The sequence below is a fragment of the Maylandia zebra genome, linkage group LG18 (assembly GCF_041146795.1).
Source record: "Maylandia zebra isolate NMK-2024a linkage group LG18, Mzebra_GT3a, whole genome shotgun sequence".
NCBI classification, from domain to species: Eukaryota; Metazoa; Chordata; class Actinopteri; order Cichliformes; family Cichlidae; genus Maylandia; species Maylandia zebra.
Window position 1 is genome coordinate 27,003,430 of NC_135184.1, and position 18,411 is coordinate 27,021,840.

Genomic DNA, 18,411 nt, shown 5'->3' on the forward strand with positions numbered 1-18,411 from the left:
CGCGACGTCACCGGTGTTCGCGAGATTTGAAAATGAAACACAAAAAAATATTATTATTATGTTGATACTAAATTATTTAGTTTTTAATTATGAAGATTCTCTAACAATTATTTAAAGTGGCAAAGAACTTGTATAAAATATATTAGCTCTCCTGATAAAGGTTCTAATTTCCTTGTATTATGCTATGAAAATGTTGCAGCAGTTTATTGAAATATGCAAGCATACATGGAAATACAGAATATATATATATATATATATATATATATATATATATATATATATATATATATATATATATATATATATGGAGGAATTGGGGATAATTGATGTTTGGAGAGAGTTACATCCTAAAAGCAGGGACTATACCCACTACTCCTGCCCCCATAGGACCTATACTCTAGAATAGACTATTTCTTTATGTTCAGTAATGATTGTACTAGAGTAAAGGGATGTCAAATTAAAACGATAGATCTTTCAGATCATAGCTCTATTTCACTGTCTTTGAGTTTAGAGAAGAAAGCAAGGAAGGTGCTGTGGAAACTGAATTCAACCATATTAAACGATCCCATACTAAAACAAAAGTTAAGAGAAGAAATAAAGGATTTTCTTGAATTAAATGATACCGGGGAAGTGTCGCAAATCATATTATGGGATTCCTTAAAGGCAGTAATGAGAGGAAAAATAATTTCAATGACCTCCCATCTGAAAAAGATAAAGCTTCAAAAATTTGTCAACCTTCAGGCAAAGTTAAAACAACTACAACGGGAAGATGGATACAAAAGTAATTCTGAGAAAAAAAAAGAAATAAAAAAAATACAGGTCGAAATTGATGAAATTTATACACAAGAAACTCAAAAGAAAATTATTTTTTTTAAAGCAGAAATATTATGAGATAGGAAGCAAATCCTCTAAAGTCTTAGCCTATAAACTGCGTAAACAGAGATTGGAAAACACAATTTTTAAAATAAAAAATCCTCAAACAAGGATAATGGAAAATCAATTAGAGAAAATTCAAGAGAGCTTAGAGTCGTTCTATAAAGAACTGTATACCCAACCACAAACAACGGATGAAATAAAAATTGATCATTTTTTGAACAAATTAAAACTACCAATTTTAACGAATCTCCAAAACGAAAGTTTACTCCAACCAATAACAACCAAAGAACTTCACCTGGCAATATCTAAATTAAAAGTAGGTAAGACCCCGGGTTCGGATGGGTACACTGCAGAGTGGTATAAAAACCTTGAAGAGGACTTGCTTCCTACTCTATTGAATACATTCAACTGGATCATGCAAAAGGGTAAATTACCCCCCTCATGGAAGGAAGCAGTTATTTCCACCATTCCCAAAGAGGGTAAAGATAGGACAGAATGTAGCAGTTATCGACCCATTAGTGTATTAAATTTGGATTATAAACTATTTACAGCAAAGATTAGAAAAAATCTTACCTGACATAATAGACCTGGATCAGTGCAGTTTCATTCAACAAAGGCAAACAATGGACAACATAAGGCGTTCCCTACATGTTATTGAACAAATAAACAGAGATGGGGTCCAGGCAATGTTGGTGGGACTGGACGCTGAGAAAGCCTTTGATTCAGTCAGATGGCTTTTTCTTTATAAGGTACTGAAGACTTTTGGTTTTGACAATAAATTTATTTTAATAATACAATCCCTTTACGATAAACCAAGGGCTCGCGTGAAAGTCAATGGAGATTTATCTGAATCATTTACTCTAGAAAGAGGGACCAGGCAGGGTTGTCCAGTCTCACCACTTTTATTTGCACTTTATATTGAGCCCCTTGGTCACTTTATAAGAAACAATACCAAAATTAAAAGTATTGTAGTTGCTGGGGAAGAACAAAAAGTTGCAATGTTTGCAGATGATGTCTTGGTCTTTTTGAAGGAACCCGAAGAATCATTTGAGGAGTTGATGTCCTCTCTATCTGTTTTTGGGGAATTGTCAGGTTATAAATTAAACCTAAACAAAACACAGGTAATGACACTAAACTATACAGCATCTAACACTTTACGAGATAATTATAATATAAATTGGGAAGCTGAAACACTTAAATACTTGGGAATAATTCTAACTAAGAATATTTCTAATCTATCACAAGTAAATTATGGTCCCTTGTCACAGGCCATAAAATTTGATTTAGATAGGTGGAATTTGGTGCCTTTCTTAAATTTAAACTCAAGGATATCAGCAGTGAAAATGAATGTACTCCCAAGACTCCTCTATTTATTTAGAACTTTGCCTGTTGAAGTAAGTCACACACAGTTTGGTGAATGGGACAAATGGATTTCGCACTTTATTTGGCATGGGAAAAAACCAAGAATTAAATTTAGATCTTTACAGTTAAGCAAGGCAAAAGGGGGGGGGGGGGCAACGCTTCCATGCTTACAATACTACTATTATGCATCTCAGGTCATCCCCCTGCTGCAATGGTGTAACCCGAGTTTGAAAGCTAAGTGGAAATCTATAGAATTCAATACAACCCCTAAATTCCAACTACAAGCCTCAATTGCGGATAAAAAAAATTGGCAGACCGTTTAAAAAATAAAGGCCCATGGATTAGCCACACTTTAATAATATGGAATAAAGTGACTGAAATATGTGGTAGTGAACGAATATTAAAAGTATTTAGATGGTGTGCTTATGACACAGATTTTAAACCAAATGAAAGTGATAATAGATTTCAGTCTTGGATAGAGAGTGGACTAACAACATTCCATTCCTTCACACATAAAGGGACACTACAGAGTTTCCAGTCATTACAAATAAGAAACGGCTTAAGACAAGTAGATTTCTTCAGGTTTCTTCAAATGAGGGATTACTTTAATAAACACTGCAATATCTCAAACCTGAATATGGTCGAGTCAGAAATTTTTAAGATAGTTAAATTAGCATATGATAGTTCCCTGAGAAAGGCAATCTCCAAACTATATGATGTGCTCCTTCAAGCAAGGAAGGATACTACTCAAAATGTTAAGATTAAATGGGAATTGGAATCGGGGATGGGTATAACAAACGAGAACTGGGAGAGGATTTGTAATTTTCATTGGTACTCAACAAGTTCTCTATCTTGGAGAGACCACTGTTGGAAGAACATTATTAGATTTTTTAAAACTCCTCATCAGACTAAATATAAAAATGGGACAGCAGAATGCTGGAGAAGATGTGGATCAGAAGAGGCACATCATTATCATATCTTTTGGGACTGCCCTAACTTAAAAAACTACTGGCTGGGAATCCATAAGACTTTGTGTGAGGTTTTTAAGATAAAATTTGACATCAATTTTGTAAATTTGTACCTGGGCTTGGTTGCTGACTCGGTCCGGGGAGGGGACACAAAACTCTTACAAGCGTTATTAGCGGCCAGCAAAAAATCTATAACCAGAAAGTGGTTAAATCCAACTCCGCCAACACTTGAGGATTGGTTTAATGTGGTTTTCGAAATATTTAAAATGGAAAAATTGACATTCCTTCTAAAAATTCGGAAAGACAAATTTTACAAAATATGGAATAAATGGATTAGTTTTGTGTCCCCCATCCGCCCTGAATTTAGGTAAGACCAGCCCTGAATTGGTGTATTTTGGTGTATCTCCCATGTATCGTACAATGTTAGGTTGACCCTCAACTTCATAATATGTACCTAATGTAGTTTTTGTAAATAAGTTAAACATGCTGCATTATGTAACACATTGTCAAGCCAATGAGTTAATTTTATTTTTTTTCCTTTCCTTTTTTTTCTCGACTAAACAATGTCAATGCACTTTATTGTAATAAGTCCCTTTTTTTTTCTTTCAATAAAAATATAATTAAAAAAAAAAAAAAGGAAATACAGAATATAAAGAAAAATCAGAGTCTGTACGTTTCCAATAACCTTGATCTTTATTATTCAACACAGCCTGAACTCTGTGAAGCAGCTCTCTTGTCATTTCTTTAAGTAGTCGAATAGTTCCCCAGGCTTCTCGGAGGACATTCAAAGCTCTTCTTTGGATATTGGCTGCCTTTTCTTCTGCTCTCTGTCAAACTTATTCCACACCGTTTCATTAGCAGTGTGGGATGTATCTCTCAAGTCCTATCTGGTGTCTTTGCATGAGTTTTCAAAATAATATTTAATGTCTGTCATAATTGTGCTATCTTCATTTTGTGGATGTTCCCATGGCTTTTGTGACAGGCAGCTTATAACAAAGTGCCTAGACAAACAATTTAAAATTGCTTACTTAAGTTAGTTTTATGCTTTTTTATGACCTTTAAAGGTTTAAAAGTTTATGATCCATAGACCAGTGTTATCTCGTTTAACAAACAATAAACAATTTGAAAGACCTTCAGAAATCCCGGTGAACTATTGCTCAAGAGCACTTTAAAACTCCTTTGAATTAAAATATAAAGAAATGAGGGGTTCTCAAGATTTTTTGCAGGGGTGGTGCAGAGAAGAAGCAATAATCTAGTTTTTCTAGAGTGAGTTTCACCTACGTTACTTCATTTAATTGGTGTTTGGTCAGAAATAATAAGAAAATGCAAATATATGTTTACACTATGCAAGTTATTCATGACTTACATAAACGAGCATCCCCTAAAACCAACTAAATGCTACCAGGATTTGAAAAGCTGATCAAGGCAAATGCATTTAGTGTCAAATACAAGTGAGTTAAACATAAAGATTGGAAACTAATTTCTGTTACAAGCTATTAATAAAAGCTTTTAATAATGCATCTTTGTTCCTGTTTGTTGGGATTTCTCCCGATCTTAACAGTTAAATGTTTGATTTTGTTAGTTCTAGTATTTACACACATGTTCTTGCTCTGCTATGGGCCAGCTTACCCTTCAGGCTGAACTGAAATTAGTGCATGGAACCACAACCACAGGAAATGACTGCCTTCAGGTGGGGTTACCTTTCAAGTGCCTAAATAAAGAGTCACATAATGGAGCACAACATGTCTTTGTTTTGTGCATCGGCTTCCTTCCATCAATCCTAAAAGGCCCTCCTTTGTGTAACCTTTACGTTACCCGAACCATGACATGGTATCGCCCGAGGGTTGTGGGGGAATAATAATAATTGCGTTTGCCGCAGTTAACGCTGTGATGCTTGAACTGTGAAATAGTCAGAAAATTCGTCTTTAAAAAGAAAAAAGAAAAAACTAGGGTGTTTCTTGAACCTGGCCAATGAAAAATGAAAATGAAAAAGGTGTTAAATATAAATTTACATATATGAATTTGGATTTGTATCATATTTGCTTTTGTGCAAATTATTTAGGCGTTTTGAGGGGAGAGAAATCACACTGTTTTAAGCTGTGCTGGTAAACTAAAAGTAGTCTGAAAAACTCATGCATCGAGTATGATGCATTTGCATTGCTGGGTTAATTATATGAGGTGTGTCATCTGACTGATAAGATTACAAGAGAAAGAGCGTCTTTTTCCCATCCGTTTATATCCTCATTGTCCATAACCTGTCATTGGCACTGATAACCACACTGAACTTTGTACTAACATACTGGAAACCGTCAAGTACTCAGTGAGGTCATTGTGATCTACATATTATTACCAACATATTTAGCTTATGTGTGGTTTTGAGCACTTAAAAAGAAATGCTGTAAGCATGTATTTAGAAATATTGGATTCAGAAAGTTACAAATGGATTGTAATAGTGTCATGAAATTGAAATAAAAAATGATGCCAAGATGGTTATAGTATAACCAAAAGGAGGAGGCAGCAGTTCCCCACTCTATATAAATGAGTGCTCAGGAGGTGTGGTGGTGTTGAGCGCTCAGGAGAGCTCATCTGTTTTTTTGGTCTGCTGTTAGTGCATCTTCTTTTTAATCACACTCTGGGAAATCTTTTTAGTTGAAATTTGCTCTTCTCCGTTTATTTTTATTTTTTTTGAAGTGTTTTGCTTTTTTTACAGATTCCAAAGATGATTTTTTTTGTGATACAACAGGATTAAGCAACAAGAAACTCTAGCAAAGAGTGAGATAGAACCAATGAACCGTATGAAAGCGACTCTTCCTGAACAAGCTCACTGAGTGAGCCTTTCCTCAAACCACATCTGCTGAAAAGAAACTGCAACAAAGAACATGGAGCCAAACAGGAATGTGCGGCACAGTAAATGCTTCTGACAGCAGCCTGTGACGATAGTTTGAACATTTCTGAAAACAAAGGAGCAACCGATTTATATCCACAAAACATATTTTTGAGCTTCTATCATCCTGTCAAAGGAGCCAGGTTTTGCAGCTATGGCCAGATGTCGCATGGATTGCATAGAAAAGCCCCTTCAGAGCTTCTTTAAGAAGATGGGTAAATCTGTTGGATCCAATCCCTGGTGGTTCCTCATTGCCCCCCTTATTGTCTCTGCAGCTCTGGGAAGCGGGTTTTATTTTACTCAGGACAGAATCTCCAACAATATTGAAGAGGAGTTTACACCTTTTAATGGACCGGCCAAGACAGAGAGGAAGTACTTCAGTGAAATGTTTCCAGAAGATGATTCCATGTTTTCAAGTTTGCGGCAGACCACAGATGGAAACTATGCCACTCTCATAGCTACAAGCGAGACTAATATTCTGACTGTTAAAATGCTTGAAGAAATCCTCATGTTGGACTCTAAAATCAAGAACATGTTGGTAGAATTTGACAAGGAATCATTTAAATATGAGGGCATCTGTGCTAAGGTGATGAAAAACTGCATTTCAAACATCATTCTAGATATCATTCAATACAATGCCGAAAATATAAAAGCTGTCACACTGACATTCCCGTGGTATCACAATGGTAACACAAATTTGCCGTTGTATACAAGTCTGGGGGGTGTGACTCAAGGAGACACTTCAGTTGTTGAAAGCGCTAAAGCTATACAACTCTATTACTATTTAAAAGAGGGCAACAAAACAAAAAATGACCTTTGGTTGGAAAGCTTCATTAGTTTGGTGTCAAATAGCTCCTCACCTTCCCTCCAGGTAAGAACTCACATTTTGTGTTTAAGTTATTATCCTCCCACTTGGTGAGATTGTTCCTGCTCATTCTTTTTCCAATCTTCTAGGTATCATACTCCACCTCAATGTCAATGCAGTGGGAATTTGAGAAATCTCCAGATTCTGTCATCTCTTTATTTTCCATCACCTACTCTATTGCCATCACATTTTCCATCATAACTTGCTGGAGGTCAGAAAAACATAACAGCCAAGCCTGTCATTGAATGTATATTTGACAAATTACTTTAAAGATAAAATAAAATATGAGTTTGTTTTTTCAGGTTGGATAATGTGAGGACGAAGGTGTGGGTGGGGTTCTGCGGCGTTCTCTCTACAAGTCTAGCGGTCGTGAGTGGTTTTGGTTTGCTCTTGTTGGTGGGCCAGCCTTTTGTAATGACAGCTGCCTCCTGTCCCTTCATGATTCTAGGTGAGGCTCTGTTAAACATTCAGGTCAAAGTGTTCAGTTAAGGCAGCAGTTTGTAGAAAATGTTATGCCAGAAAAAGCTTTAGCAAGATTTTCACAGCAGCGATTGTCAACAAGACCTGCATTCTTAAAATAACACTTACAGTTGATTGATTTCAATGTTTTCTAAGAAACTACCATTACAGCTGATGGTAACCCTGTCATTAGTGCTCTCTATCTCCCCTAACCCTAGCCTTGTAGACACTCACACAAACACACACCAATACTCTAAGCCTGAAGTCTTATTTTGTATTTTAAAAATATTCCCCACTCTGACTTTTATCACTAAAGGTATTGGGATCGATGATATGTTCATCATGATCTCCTGCTGGCAACAGACTCGTGTTCTGGACAGCGTGCCAAAACGGCTGGGTGAGACCTACAAAGATGCTGCCATCTCCATTACCATTACCACCCTCACCGATGTGCTGGCTCTCTTCCTGGGCTGCATCACACCCTTTGGCTCAGTCCAGTCCTTCTGCCTCTATGCTGGAATTTGTCTTTGCTTCTGTTACTTCTACAGCCTGACTTTCCTGGGTGCATGCATGGCTTTAAATGGGCAGAGAGAAGCAGAGAACAAGCACTGGATCACCTGCATCGAAGTCCCAAGTGATGCACCAGGGAAATCAAAAGCCTTCTGGTTGTGCTGTACTGGGGGTCGGTACAACAAAGATACTGCAAAAGAGGAAACAGAGCCCATAAGTTCTTTTTTTGAGAAGTTCTACGGTCCATTTCTGACCCACAAAGTGACAAAAGTCTTTGTGTTTGTCCTTTATGCAGGTTATTTAGCTGCTAGTATCTATGGCTGTGTAATCTTAAAAGAAGGACTTGATACTAAGAACCTGGCTTTGGATGATTCTTACATTATCAATTACTACAACCATGAAGAGGAGCACTTCAATGAATATAGCTTCAGTGCAATGGTGGCAATAGAGCAGCAATTCCCCTACTGGGACAAAGACCAACGGAAGCAATTAAATTCTTGTATTTCAAGTTTTGAATCACTGAAATTTGTCAATAACACAATGGCTTGGTTCATTTTCTTTGAAAACTATGCAGAAGCCAATAATAAGTCCATAAGCTCCCAGGAGGATTTCCTAAACAACCTGAAACCTTTCTTAAATTTTGACCCATTCTTAGCACAAGACATCCAATGGACTCCAGACGATAAGATTCAGGTATCTCGCTTTTTCCTTCAGACAAAAAACAACGTACCGATGGCAGATATGATGGTGGAGCTCAGGAAAACTGCAGAGGAATGTTCAGTGGAGCTCCTGGTGTACCACCCTTCTTTCATCTACTTTGACCAGTACACTGTCATTTTAAATAACACCATCCAAACCATGCTCACCGCTGTGATCGTAATGCTTGCAATCTCTCTCGTACTCATACCCGATCCTCTCTGCTCACTTTGTGTAGTGTTTGCAATTGTTTCAGTCATCACCGGCGTGACGGGATTCATGTCCCTCTGGGGCGTCAATCTGGATTCCATCTCCATGATCAATCTGGTCATGTGCATCGGTTTCTCGGTAGATTTCTCGGCGCACATTTGCTACTCTTTTGTTTCGAGTCCCAAAAGTGACGCCAATGAGAAAGCTATTGAGGCTTTGGCGATTTTGGGTTACCCAGTACTGCAGGGAGCACTGTCCACTATCTTAGGTGTGGTGGTGTTGAGCGTGTCTGGGAGTTACATATTCCGGACATTTTTCAAAATCGTGTTTCTTGTCATTGTGTTTGGACTGTTCCACGGCTTGACATTTATTCCAGTGTTTCTCACGTTGTTTGGGGCCTGTAGCAAGTCACGTTGAGCTGATGCCCAGTGCATCCGTCTGCAGATTTGACAACACTTCAATTACACTCACGCTAAAACTGTGGATGCCATGCCTTTAACTTGAGATATATATATATATATATATATCTATCATGTAAAAAAAAAAAAAAAGGACTATTGTTTAAAATATAGCAAACCTGTGCGCTCATGCTAAGATACTTTCAGTGTGTTTTCACACACTGAAAGTATCTATCTATCTATATATCTATATATATATATATATCTATATATATATCTATATATATATCTATATATATATCTATATATCTATATCTATATATCTATATATCTATAGATATATATATCTTTATTGTTCATCTCTAATATTTTAGGCTCTTTATCTAACAATACAAAACACCTTGAGGCAACTGAGGTCATGACCTGGTGCAACATAAATAATAAACAGATTTGAATTGAACTGAATAAAGATTTAATAATTGCTGAGATTTTGGGGGGTGTTTAGTTGTGTCACTTATTACAAGGATGTATATGTAGTGTTGTTTTATGTGCATTTTAAAATAAATAAAGTCACCTGTACACACTTAAGTCTTTATTTGGGTTCCTTTTCCTTTACACTGAGGAGAGATGTACAGCAGAGAGCCATTCAGTGTACACAGCATAAAAGCTTCACTATACATCTATATACAATGTTCCCCTTACACCCCTTATATATACACAGATAAGTTACTCACTAAAAGGCGAACAAACAGAATATACTGTGGCAAACTGGAAAAAAAAATAAAAATCAAACATCAAGATGCACAACATGCTGAAATCAGCGTTCTAAATATGGATTACATACACATTTGGAGAAAGACATTCACTGCTTTGACGTAGATTTGTACAGACAATCTGTGCTGGTAAGTGTTTGATTTGGAGTCATCTTACAATTAAATGAAATTCATTTTCCCCTCACATCTTCTTTCACACCTGGAGAAAAGTACCACAAAACATTTAGCATTGTTTGTCCACTTTGCAATGGAGATTTGTTTACTAAGCAGTCCAGTATGCAGGACCAGACACGGGCTAGAAGCCTTTCGACAGTTAAGCGATGAGAACGGGGACTGAAGCACAATACTGACAGCTGGCCTTTTAGCTTCTCAGAATAACTGCAGAGTCTTTATTTCACAATTTGCATGTACAAGAAAAACTACTATGTCACTGATGAGGCTTCCAAAAGCCAATCTCAAACTTTTTAATTAAATTATGGCATTATTTTTATTTCAGAACTAAAAGCCTTCCGATCCCAAAGCTGTATTGCTACGCCAAACACAGCCACTTTACGTCACGTGCTTTTCTGAAGCTGAGGGGCAGTTTTTCTTCCATTTGTACGCTTGAAAGAAAAGGGCACAAAGAGTGCACACGAACATTTTAAATATCCACGCTTAGCCAAGGTGCTGAGCCATTGTAGTTCAACTTTATCCTACTTCGGAAGAAAAAAAATTATATAGTAACCTTCAAAAGAAAACAGCAGGGGAGTAAGATACACTGGAAACACACCTCACAAATATCAGATATGAACACAAACACATGAAGAGAACTGAAACATGAGTAGAGATTCACATATATTCTGGACGCTGTATCAACAATGACCTCTTTGGGTTGATAATATATGTGGCGTATCCAATTGGCCAGAAGTGAATCTGTCTGGCTAAAGATTAATATGGTGATACAGCTGAGTTATGAAGAACCCTAAAAGAAATTCAGATGCTGTTATGTTAGCAGTATATATTTACATTCATGTTTTGTTTCCTCCCACCAAGCAATATAATGACCTGAGCAAAATTTTTAATATTAAACATTTAGTCATTCAACCTTTAATCCCATACAGTGAGCCAGTACTGCTGCTTACATGTGAACACGGGGCACTCATGTTTATGCTTTAAATAACAGCACTACTTATCTGGGGATAGTGATGGGATTCTGTGAAGGTGAGACAGCATGAAGGGATGGGATTTTCCCCACAGGAACACTTGTAAAGTGACATTATAAATGCAGGCCTCTGAGTCCATCCTTCCTTTTTCTATCAGTTGACCTCTTAAAATCTACCTCCTCCTCTGCCTGTGCCCAGAGATATTTGGGTCCTCTCAGGGTTCATCTGGTCTCCAGGGTTTTGCCCTCCAGGACCAGCTGAATCTCTTTGGCATCTAGTGTCTCGTACATGAGCAGAGCATCTGCCAGGTTCTTGTGCTCTTTAGCATGAGACTTCAGCAGGGCTTTGGCACGCTCATATGACTCCTGGAGAGAGCAAGAGAAAAGATGTCAGAGAACATAAACAAAATGTAATTTTCTTTTTAAAGAACAGGAGCTGAGTTAGTTTTTAACATTATATAACAGATCACACAGACCTTGAGTAACACTCTGATTTCTTGCTCCACAGCTGCTTGTGTCTCTGGGCTTTGTGCTGCCAGATCAGTGTAGGTCATTATACCCAGCTAAGAGACACACAGGCAAAGGGGATGCTTGAAAAAAAATGAATGTAAGGACATAAAGTCTTTCACTTTGTGCTGCTTTTAAGCAAATATACCTTTTCACACATTCCATATCTGGTTACCATCATCTTAGCAATCCTGGTGGCACTATCAAAGTCGCTTGATGCTCCTGAAGAACAAGAAATGACTCATTCAATCCTACATCATAAATCATTAATTCCACCTTATCCTGCAACTTTCTTCACCTAAGAATCAGTGTGTTTGTACAATCTACCCTCCCAGTTCACTCACTCTCTGGTCACTTCAAGGACATTTTCTTACCAGTTGTGATGTAATCATGGCCAAATATGATTTCCTCAGCTACACGGCCGCCCATGCTGACATCCATCTGGGCCAGAAGTTGAGAGCGAGTCTCGCTCCACCTGTCATTCTCTGGAAGCATGGAGACCTTCAAAGAAGCATTGAAGGTGAAGTTGAGGATGTAGAAGATAAAGTTTTAACCAGGCATTCAAGTTTAAAGTTATGTAGTGAGAGTATGAACCAGCTCCAGCTTTCCTTACATGTCCCAGACTGGGGCCTCTGGGCATGATGGTAGCCTTGTTGATTGGCATCGCATCTTTGGTATAGAAAGCTACAATTGCATGGCCTGATTCGTGGTACGCCGTGATGCGCTTGTTCTTATCATCTATCTCTGCACTCCTTCTCTCTGGGCCTTGAGGAAAAACAAAGAAAAGACCACTGTTCACAGTGCTTGTTCAAAGGGGATCATCTGACTTTCGCGGTGACTTTCGCGGTGTTGTACATCTTTACACCAAACTATCACTCACCCATGAGGATTTTGTCTTTAGCAAACTCCAGCTCCTTCATAGTGACCATGTCTTTGCCATCAACCGCTGCCTTTAGGGCTGCCTGGTTCACCAGATTTTCAAGGTCAGCACCAGAGAAGCCCACGGTGCCTCGGGCAATAATATTGGCCTCGATAGCTGCAGAAATAACAAACAACATCCATGTGGTTATGAAAGGGCATTATAATGAACCTATTCCTCATTAGCAGATTCTAATTTCTCACTTGGATCCACTTTGATCTTCTTTAGGTACCAGTTGAGAATTTCTGTGCGTCCTTTCACATCTGGTTTGGGCACAGTCACTTGCATGTCAAAACGCCCTGGGCGAATCAGGGCACTGCAAGGGTAAAAAGAGATGATAAAGTGCAAGCATATAACTTGAAACACAGCCCGGAGGGTTTAGCTCTTTTTTGTTTGTATTGCCAATTACAACTGATAGAATGAAGACTGTAAACTTTGACATTTCTAAAATGTGAGCAGTGATATTTTCGCTGGGAATAAGAGGCAAAACATACTTATCTAAAGCCTCTGGGAAGTTGGTTGCCCCGATGATGATCACCCCTTCATTTGGTTTAAACCTACAAATTAAGATTTCAAAAATTTAAATGACTCTCATTTAGACCTCAAAAAATATACAGTACCATCATTATGCCACCCAAACCAATCACAAAATCTATCATTCTGTTTGTAATAACACACAACATTTAGCTTTTTGAGAAATCATTTTAGCCGACTTGCTTCCTGAACATTCATAAATGTGAGTTTTGATTTTACAGATTACCCATCCATCTCAGCAAGAAGCTGGTTGATCGTCTGTCTGGAGTAAGGGTGCATAGGAGATTCTATCCTTTTCCCACCCACGCTGTCCAGTTCATCGATGAAAATCACACAGGGAGCGTTGGCTTTGGCCTCCCCTTAAGAAAAGCAGTCACCCAAAAACAAACATATCAAGCAATCAACTTTAAACTCTAAATTAACTAATACAAAAAAAAAAAAAAAAGGATGCTAATAACTTTTTTTTTTTTTTTTTTTTTTTAATAAACGCACTGAAGAGATTCCTGATGCGACTCGCTCCCACTCCAACGAACATTTCGTCAAACTCTGAGCCGGAGGCATAATAAAACGGTACGTCTGCCTCTCCTGCCACTGCTCTGGCCAGCAGGGTCTTTCCAGTCCCTGGAGGGCCCACAAGTAAAACTCCTAAATTAAAGAGAGAGGAGAAAATGAGTTTTGAAAGAGTAATGCCAGAGGTCACTGTGAATGTGCCACTGTGAAAAATAACCCACCTTTAGGCAGCTTTCCTCCCAAAGCTGTGAACTTTTGTGGGTTTTTAAGGAACTCCACCACTTCCTGCAGCTCATTCTTAGCTTCTTCGACCCCTTTCACATGCTCAAATGTCACATTTTTCATCTGCACAGGGTCCACGGCTGAGTCCAGGCCTGATGTGGTTCGGAACCGCACTGTCCAAAATGATTAGATTAAAGTTCGAAATCATGCGGCATGTCATGGTTAATCAACTCACACAGACAAACACATTACATGTTAGCCACATCACACAGCAGCACCACTGCAAATGGTTTAGTTGGAACAAGCTTGCTTAGCTTGCAAGTGTTTAGCTCTACTGTTAATATTTTAACTGATTATTAAAATATTAGTACTTTGGAGGCAAATTATTTTGAAACTAAGATCCAGTGTTTGGAGGGAAAGGGGGCCTTTACCCGATATGAAAGGTGTCTTCGAGATGCCATACAGCCCAACGAGAAGCAGCACCAGCAGGATTAGACGAGTCCTCCTAAGTGAGTCTGACGGTCAAACAAGAACATCAGCACAGTTTAATTCTGTATAATGATACCGAGTCTAGGTGTGTTTGTACTGAAACTTGCCTTGAGTTCGCTGTGTCAGGGCTTGAGCTTTCAGGAAACCCTCAGCGAAGCCCCTCTTGAACGCATCCTGCTGTCCATCAGGTATGTTCTTGTTCTTCACCATGCTGTCTAGACTTTCAACTTCTATCCCCTTGTCACGTGTGAGAAACCCCTGCAGTCCAAAGCAAGTCTGGTCAGTACTGCAATCTAAAAGCCTGCATCACTGTTACTCTTGCAAGAACCACCAGAGCCACAGGTTTTACAACTACAGGGACAAGATCAGCAAACCTCTTTCTAATATATATATATAAAAAAATATTTCTTTGGTCATCAAGTTAAATTACAAGTCTGCAGTTGTCACAGACTAAACAGATATAAGCTGTCACACATTCCTCAAGTTTTGTGACTGTAAAAGGCAGGCTGTTTTTCATACTCGCTGTGCATTTTATCATGCACATTGATGACAGAAAGTATTAAAAATGTTATACACGTCCATAACATAAGGATTTGGCAATACATGCCAACCTTGTGAATAAACATGTACCTTCATAAAAGATGGCGTGAACCCTTCAGAGTCGGCAGGCCGTTCGAAAGCTGACTGCAGTCGTCTTGTTTTGCTCCTTAAAGTTTTAAAACCTCTGGTCTGAACCAACGCTGAAATAAATCATGCAGACATAAACATAGTAAAGTCATCAGCAACTTTATCAAAAACAGAGTCCAGTAAAATAGCTCTTATCAGTTATGTCAATGGGATGAACAAAATACAGGAAATACTTATAGATCTGAGCTCAGCCATAAACATCACTTAGAATTAACGCCTTTATAACAATTTCAAATAAACGTTTAAAAAGTTCCAGCAGGAGAGCTTGTATAGACGTTTCACAAGTGTATCTAATAAATTGGTCAGTGAGTGTAAATGTATATGTTGTTACAGCTAGAAGTACAACGCAAATGTAAGATATGCTTGCAATGACCCTGTCAGTAATGTCAGCCTGTCTTGCTTTCACATAAACATACAAACCAACTCAGATCATTTATTTGTTGTAACTCAATATGAAGTTAGAGTCTTTCATAAAATTATTGAACTACTTTGTAATCCATGGTTACCTGGCCGGTACTGGAGATCTGTACAGACAGACTGAAGTGGTGAAGGGTGCAGCCTTGAAAACACCGGTGTCGGCACGCGACTCCATGAGAAGCCTGGGGAGAGAGAACAAAGTATAAGTGTCGTTTAAATCATGAGGTAACTGCAGGGCAAACTGGCAGCAGATGCCTTACTGTCTCATTAAGGCCTCAGTCACACAAGCTTAGAGACCAGCTGGCAGTCATTTGGCAACTACTGGTCATAAGAGAAAAGTGTGCATTCATCAAAATGTTGCAAGTGGTTGCTGGCAGTCACCAGGCTTAGAGACCAGTCAGTGAGAAACCTGTAACCACAGAGGCTCACTTCCTTTAAGCAAGGGGGAAAAAATGCATTCCATGTTTGGCTGGCAAGTAGGGCTGCCACAAACGATTATTTTGATAGTCGACTAGTCACCGATTATTTTTGCGATTAGTCGACTAATCAGATCATCCATTGGACATACAGCTTATTGCACCAGCAGCATCTGCTCTTATATAACTATCATTAGCTTACAGCTTTAAGTGTTTAAGGTATGTGCTAACTAAAAATAAAGACAAAATGATAGTTTATTAAATTTTAATGAAATCTGCAGATTGTTGTGGTTTAATAAACTCCTTGCTATCTAAAATATAACAGGACACCGGAGTAAATTCTTGAGCATCTCACACTTCTGATAATCAGCTGTCTGCTTGACGTTTATTCAGCTGTGTAAAAACTTTAATCTCAGCCAAACCGATTTACTCAGGAACAAATAAAATACTAAAAAAAAAAGCCAAACAATAACATTTTGAAGTTATCTAAGTGACATATATATATTTAACCTGAGTAGCGAAAGACAGCGGTGGGTTTGAAAACGATTTGCCGGGAGTCCGGTGTTCTCACGGCGCTAGTGAGCCTAGCCCCCGGCTCGCTAACGAGCTAGTGGGTAACAGATGTCTCCGAAAACGTCGGAGCACTTTTGAAAATATGTGGTGTCCTGATAAACTGAGCCGATATTTGAGGTTTACACAGCTACATTCTCGCCTGAAAATATGTTAAACATTTATTTTGTGACCCAGAAAGAATAATAAGAGTAAAACCAACTAGCTGCCACCATTGTTGGAAACTGAGCTGGGCCGCGCTATGAATTCTGGGACACAGCTTCTTCTTCTTTGGGGTTTAACGGCAGTTGGCATCCTTGTACATGCAGTGCTGCCATCTTCTGTTTCAGTCTGTTATTACACTCTTAAATCCTGCTACTTATTCCTGCGTCTTTCAGGATCTTACAAAGCTTCAAACGACACGTCGACTATTAAATCAGTCGTCGACGATTTTGATAGTCGACGTAATCGTGACTAGTCGACTAATCGTGGCAGCCCTACTGGCAAGTGGTTGCTGGAGATTGATGGGCGGGAAATTGGTTGCAAAGACATATATGGTGCTGCACGAAAAAGGTTCTTTTGACTGCTTCGGTCACTAACAGGCTGCACAGTTGCTCAAAGTTTGCCTGGAAGATGAACTAAAAGTGATGGCACCAATCTGCTAGAAACCCAAGCATGAAGGTTTCTGATGCAACCGATTTCACCAGGGGAAAGTACATTTTTCCCTCGCAACCTGAAATTGCAATAGGGTTGCTAACTGGTTTGTCGGCCTGTGTGACAATCATTTAGTAGCTACACTAATCAATCTGATGTGAGATAGAGATATATTGAGATACATCTTCCTCACCATGCTTATTGTGGAAAAAGGAATGTGTGGAGAGATGCGAGGTCCTCCAGGCCGTCTGACCACCAAATGCAAGTGGTGCTTCCTGTGGGCTCAAGTGTGGCAACACACGAGTCACCAGCTCATCCAGCTGCTGCGTTCCCAGATCTGATAAACCCAGCTCCCGTAAATTCCACACAGACTGTAAACAAACAAAGTACATAGCTTTTTTTAATAACATTGAGCATGCAATGTTTTCGTTATTGCTCAGAACATTAAAGCAAGTGTCAGGATATGCACTTGTACAGCGAGTACCTCGGCACAGTGTAGTTCTGGGTCTGCAGCACGCTCCTTATGTTTTCTTGATTTGCAGGAGGCACTGCTGCTGCTCCCCACTGAGCTTTTCAGAGAGTGGAGGACGTTGATGAGGTGACTCAGGGGTACAGTCACCTGTGGTCATTGCAATCAGTTGGTGAATGACTAGCACGTTGTGAATATCAAAAGATACACTTACAAGCTGAAGGCTGCTCATATTGAGACTGGTGACGATGTAGACAGATTACGTTAACTAGCCGGTGTTGCAAAGTTGGATGGCATAAACAAACACAAACATAGCTACATATAGGCGATTGACAGATTAATTAATGACACATCGCTCAATGACGCAGTTTACTATTTGACACACAACTAAGGACACAGCGGAGACTGGGAAACTATCATTAACGCGCTAGCCAAAACTTCTCTCAACGACCCACGTTGCTTATTTTACTTTAACTACGGGAAAACAGCAGATAACTGGTGTGGCAACTTGTCCACCGATGTAAATGCACAGTTCAAAATAAACTACAACGAAAGACAGCAGGGGGAGTCATACAAACATGCTAAGGTTAAGCTAGCTTACTAGCACGTTCAAGTGAACCAAAAGAACAAGAGCGCTACTATTAGCTTGAGCTAACTTATCCTGCTTTCTTACCTGAGGCTGGACCGTCGTTGACAAGGAAAACATATTTAATTGTCACCTGTGCAAGACCCCAGTTAAGCTATATGCAAGTTATATGACTGTCCCTGAGAGTTAAAGGTCCGTGTTTGCGGCAAGAAGTGACAGCGGAAAATAACCCGGATATGACCTCCACCATGTTGTGACAAATTTTGTATCCCGGTCGAAATTTGACTCCCTTTTGTGGTCACGCTAAAGT

The 18,411-nt window shown here is 38.9% G+C and overlaps 2 protein-coding genes across 2 annotated transcripts; one reads left to right on the plus strand and one right to left on the minus strand.

The window, feature by feature from the left end:
* Nucleotides 1–6,244: 6,244 nt before the first annotated feature.
* ptchd3b (patched domain containing 3b) lies at nucleotides 6,245–9,295 on the plus strand. Its single transcript, XM_004567252.2, has 4 exons — nucleotides 6,245–6,961; nucleotides 7,045–7,166; nucleotides 7,258–7,403; nucleotides 7,731–9,295. Exons 1-4 carry the CDS (start codon nucleotides 6,245–6,247, stop codon nucleotides 9,245–9,247), a joined length of 2,502 nt encoding a protein of 833 aa, XP_004567309.1. The 3' UTR covers nucleotides 9,248–9,295.
* Nucleotides 9,296–9,805: 510 nt separating this feature from the next.
* On the minus strand, nucleotides 9,806–18,378 carry yme1l1b (YME1-like 1b). Its single transcript, XM_004567198.5, has 18 exons — nucleotides 18,189–18,378; nucleotides 17,531–17,665; nucleotides 17,240–17,417; nucleotides 15,517–15,609; nucleotides 14,954–15,063; nucleotides 14,431–14,581; nucleotides 14,266–14,349; nucleotides 13,834–14,007; nucleotides 13,595–13,747; nucleotides 13,329–13,461; nucleotides 13,063–13,125; nucleotides 12,772–12,884; nucleotides 12,530–12,685; nucleotides 12,263–12,414; nucleotides 12,024–12,150; nucleotides 11,798–11,871; nucleotides 11,619–11,705; nucleotides 9,806–11,508 (listed from the first exon to the last, which is right to left on the minus strand). Exons 1-18 carry the CDS (start codon nucleotides 18,219–18,221, stop codon nucleotides 11,365–11,367), a joined length of 2,160 nt encoding a protein of 719 aa, XP_004567255.1. The 5' UTR covers nucleotides 18,222–18,378; the 3' UTR covers nucleotides 9,806–11,364.
* Nucleotides 18,379–18,411: the final 33 nt, after the last annotated feature.